At 39.7% G+C, this 4,395-nt stretch overlaps 1 protein-coding gene across 3 annotated transcripts in view; it reads left to right on the top strand.

The window, feature by feature from the left end:
- The window catches only part of LOC107701480 (circadian locomoter output cycles protein kaput-like), a 63,478-nt gene extending 62,674 nt beyond the window's left edge, over positions 1 to 804 (top strand). For all 3 annotated transcript variants that reach the window (XM_016503490.1, XM_016503488.1, XM_016503489.1), the window contains one exon: positions 22 to 804. In XM_016503490.1, coding sequence (XP_016358976.1) covers positions 22 to 315 — 294 coding nt within the window. In that variant the 3' untranslated portion in view covers positions 316 to 804. The remainder of the gene's footprint in view (positions 1 to 21) is intronic.
- Positions 805 to 4,395: the final 3,591 nt, after the last annotated feature.

Genomic DNA, 4,395 nt, shown 5'->3' with positions numbered 1-4,395 from the left:
ATTTTGCATTTCGTTCTGCAGGCCCCTCGGCTTTTACATGGCAACCAATCTGCCCAGCTCATCCTTCAAGCGTTTCCCCTGCAGCAGCAAGGTACCTTTGCAGCCGCAACACAACAACAGCAGCAGCAACTGCAACAGCAGCAGCAACAACTGCAGCAGCAGCATCAACAGCAACAACAACAGCTGCAACAGCAACATCAACAACAGCAGCAGCAGCTGCAGCAGCAACAGCAGCAACAACAGCAGCAGCTGCAGCAGCAACTGGCAGCTCATCGCTCAGACAGCATGGACCGGTCCAACGCGCCACCTCAGTAGCTGACCGCACGTCAGAGACGCAACCAAATCACCACTGAGCAGTCCTGCAGGCTGAGGGGCTTCTGAGGGGGATTTTTGTAGCTAAAAAAAATTGCAGTATTTGTACTGTACCCTCTCAGATACCTTTCCACTGCTTATAGGTGAAGGGCCAGACCTAAACAGGTGTCTTTTTTTAACCCCTTGCCCTATCCGACCTATAGGTAGTTGATCAACAGCTGCTTGCACTGAATTCTGGGAGAGGTCCAACCACGAATGCCGAACTTTCTGCGGCCTGGCAAGGAATCAGCGGCATCTGGTTTTCCGCAAATTGTCTCCTACACAATAACCGCTTCCCCTTTGTCTCGTATGCCCATTGTGTGCCGTCATCCCTCTTTCACATGTTTAATTTATGCAGAACGAGCCGCAGCGAAGGCTTCAAGACCTGAAGAAGTCCTGCAGGACAAACGGCGCCTCTCTCTTTCTCTCGGGCCTCTCTTTCTCTTCCTCTTTCCTCCTCATTTTACTTGTCAGGACAAACGGCGCCTCTCTCCTTTCTCTTGGCCTCTCTTTCTCTTCCTCTTTCCTCCTCATTTTACTTGTCGCAAGTAATTATGGGTCAGAAAATATTTTTAAGAATGTCATGTGGATTCAACTTTTATTGTACAGTTCACCTGTAAAATAATGTGTAAATATATGGACAAAAGGAAAGAGAAACTAATATTTTATATGATGCATGAGACGAAAAGCGTAGTCTGTTATTTGTAGCTTTGAATATACTTTTTTTTTTTCTAATATTCTGAGGAAAAAAGCAAAACTTAATACACATAATGGTTGATCTCTTCACAGACTTCCTTTTTCCAGTGGGATGGGGGTGAGTGCGTGTATGTGCTTGCGCACATGTGTTTGTATGTATGTGTGTCTGCCAAGCAGGCAATGCTGGATCCACAGATTGTGTCACAGTTGGTTTAAAACAGCCTTCATGTTTTAGTAAAACTGTTAAAGGAACAGGCAATCTTTAGATGTTTTGCATCGTGTTATACACCTTAGTAATTGAAAATATATAGATATGAATATTTCAGAGAGATGCTTTACATTTGTAAATAGTTTAAAGAGAAGGCTTCAGATTTAGTATATCATGCGGTTAGGCAAAAAAAGAAATGGTGCTTTGACTGTTTAGCGCAGAATCATTACGGCTGGCAGCGGCCATTCGCTATTAAGTACCATTGATACAAACGCACTCTGCTGAACTGGAACTGATGCTTAAAACAGCAGGGTTATGATGAGGAAAAATATAATCACATAGTGTGTATGATCCTGAATGATACAAGTAAATTAGCATAAGGCTAAGCCATAGCTTCTTCTAGTTTTACAATGGTTTACATGGTTTACACTGTTAAACAGTGTTTTAGGTATGATTCGCTAAATAGGTTTGAATAACCAGAAATATAATTTTACACAACCAAACCTGTTTATCATCTAGAGATAGTAAATTATCACATATTTGCACAGCTTTAATGCAGGAATACTTTCACTTGCCTTTCTTGGGTCTCCGCTCGTTGACAAACGATGACATTTCAATGATAGTGACTTGACTTTGCAAACTTCTTCCACTCAGTTCTGGAAAAGCAGGAATGTATCGGTTCACTAGTACCTCTGTAATGCAGACATTGTCACTAGCAACTTCTAGCTCTTTGCCCAAAGCACAGAAAGCAATCCTAATGTTGACAATCTGATTCTGTTTATTGGCCCCTGTAGTATTACAATTCAGATATGCCAGATTGTAGTTAATTAGTTGATTAATATGCTTGACAAGACAAGTTTCCCCGAAGTTGCTCTGAGACGTTGTTTGTAGTTAGCCATCATGAATGTTCTAAAAAGTAATAATTGTTTTCCTCTAGTCAAATGGGTCACACCATTAGTTTAATTTTTATATATATATATATATATATATATATATATATGAATGATGGATGGAACCTTTTTATCCTTATGAAGAAAACTTAAACACTTTTTCTTTTTTTTAAATAAAAGCTCAGTTTTATCAACAGGTAGCACTTATGGAGGACAGATTTTGTATTTTATGTATTGGTCTTGTTTAGTCATTATTATTAATTGTTTTAATTATTATTCTAATCATCAGTGCACTAATGGGCAATATTGAGTGAGTGAGTGAGTGAGTGAGTTACGTGTAGCCACATATGGTGTCCCATACTAGGAATTTGTGCTCCGCATTTAACCCATTCAAGTGCACACGCACAGCAGTGAGTAGTGAACACACAGCCATTTTTGCTGTGGCGCCCGGGGAGCAGCTGGGGGTTCAGTGCTTTGCTCAAGGCTGCTCACCTCAGTCGTGGTATTGAAGGTGGAAGAGAGCATTGGTCATTCACTCCCCCCAACTACAATCCCTGCCAGTACCGAGACTCGAACCCGCAACCTTTGGGTTACAAGTCCGACTCTATAAACTTTAGGCCACGACTGCCATATTGCCTCTTCAGGTTAGTACAAGGAGACAGGTGTAGATAATTCCAATATTTTCCATATCAGACCTCACTATATATGAAAGTGCCAGTCTGAATGTTCGGTTTGTGCGGGATGTTAAAGCCAACTACCCGGAGTGCTGGTCCAATCACAGTTCATGTTGCAGTATCCACACAATAGCAGAATAACTCAAGTGATCTATGATAATGCAGTATGTAATCTAACTCACCCTGTTTTTCTTTTACCCTTCGAGTCAGTCCTATGGAATATGATGGTCATTAATGTGTTGGTTTTTGTGGTCATGTAAAAGTAATGGATGGCTGTACATTTCAGTACCATAGAAATTTTATGATGGCACGTCTAGAATGAGCAAGGCGAGATTATTGATTGAATGTAAAACTGTCACTTAGCTTTATAGTAACATTTAAAGACTATTTTAAAGAGGAATATATTGAAACATTAGATGTTCTTATTTTTCTACAGCAAGATCAGAACAGAGAATTTATGCAGATAGACTATAGTTGATGTGTAAAACAACTGTTATACACCTTTTGCTAGGAAAGGGAACCGAAAATTAAGCTTACTCCATATTGTAACCTCAAATGAAGGATTTAAACAAACTGTGACACACTGGAGGACCAGTTGAACTTTCTCCCCCACAATGCAGTTGGATTCAGGAAGTGGTTATTTTAAGGTTTTTGCCCGAGTAAGAGAGGTCATGCATGTTTGCTGCAGACTCCTGCTTATGTTTTGGGGTACTTGAAGGTAATACATGTTTTTAAAAAAGTCTTGCTTAAAAAGTATAGGACACATACAAATTCAGGCTGGGTCGAAAATGACCTTCTGATACATAGTGCATCCTCTCGCACAGGCATCAGATGTCAGTTGTGATGATGTTTTAGAGTTCAAGGGGTTTGTTTTCTGCTCTGATTTGTATTATGTCAGCCCTAAGGTAACAGAAATACTACAGCTTCCTCAGGTTGGTTCAGAATAATAACAAATCCACATCAGTCTTGCCCCTCCTTTCTCTTCTTTACTTGATCTTGTGATAGTGACCTCTTCAATAACACACATTCTTCTGCATTTACCGTAAAGAGTCACAAAAAAAAAAAAACAGGATGATACAAAATGGTTGCCCTTTATGTACCTCTGAATTGTCTGTTGTGCTTGATGCAACTCAGCTGGCATTTAGCAATTAACCCAAAGAGCTCTGAGGAAAGATGGGAGAGCGTGGCAAAATCATGTTGAATTTGTTTTTGAAATATTAAAAGCGCCCAGTGGAAAAGGTGGTGGTGAACCATGTTAAATGTTTTGTAGTTCTGATGTATGCACTAGAAGTTCTGAATGTCTATCAGTGTTCTATTGCTATCATTTAATCGTTGTACGTGTGGTTCTTTGCAGAGCACTTGTGTTTGGCTCATGAAATTTATCTGGTCAGTACACGTTAATGTGGAGGAAAAATAGAAAATTACTTAAATATATACCTATAAATAGGTTTAAACTCTCACCATTTGTTAGGTTTCTTTAAATTTTAACGCTCCATCAGGGGTAACCAGAGCATAGCTCTGTTTTCCTGAACTCAGTAAAAAAAAAAAAAGAAATCTGTAATATCAAAAAACAGTG

This window comes from Sinocyclocheilus anshuiensis, unplaced genomic scaffold (assembly GCF_001515605.1).
Source record: "Sinocyclocheilus anshuiensis isolate Anshui unplaced genomic scaffold, SAMN03320099.WGS_v1.1 scaffold1051, whole genome shotgun sequence".
NCBI classification, from domain to species: domain Eukaryota; kingdom Metazoa; phylum Chordata; class Actinopteri; order Cypriniformes; family Cyprinidae; genus Sinocyclocheilus; species Sinocyclocheilus anshuiensis.
This window is presented reverse-complemented; position numbering and strand designations above follow the sequence as displayed.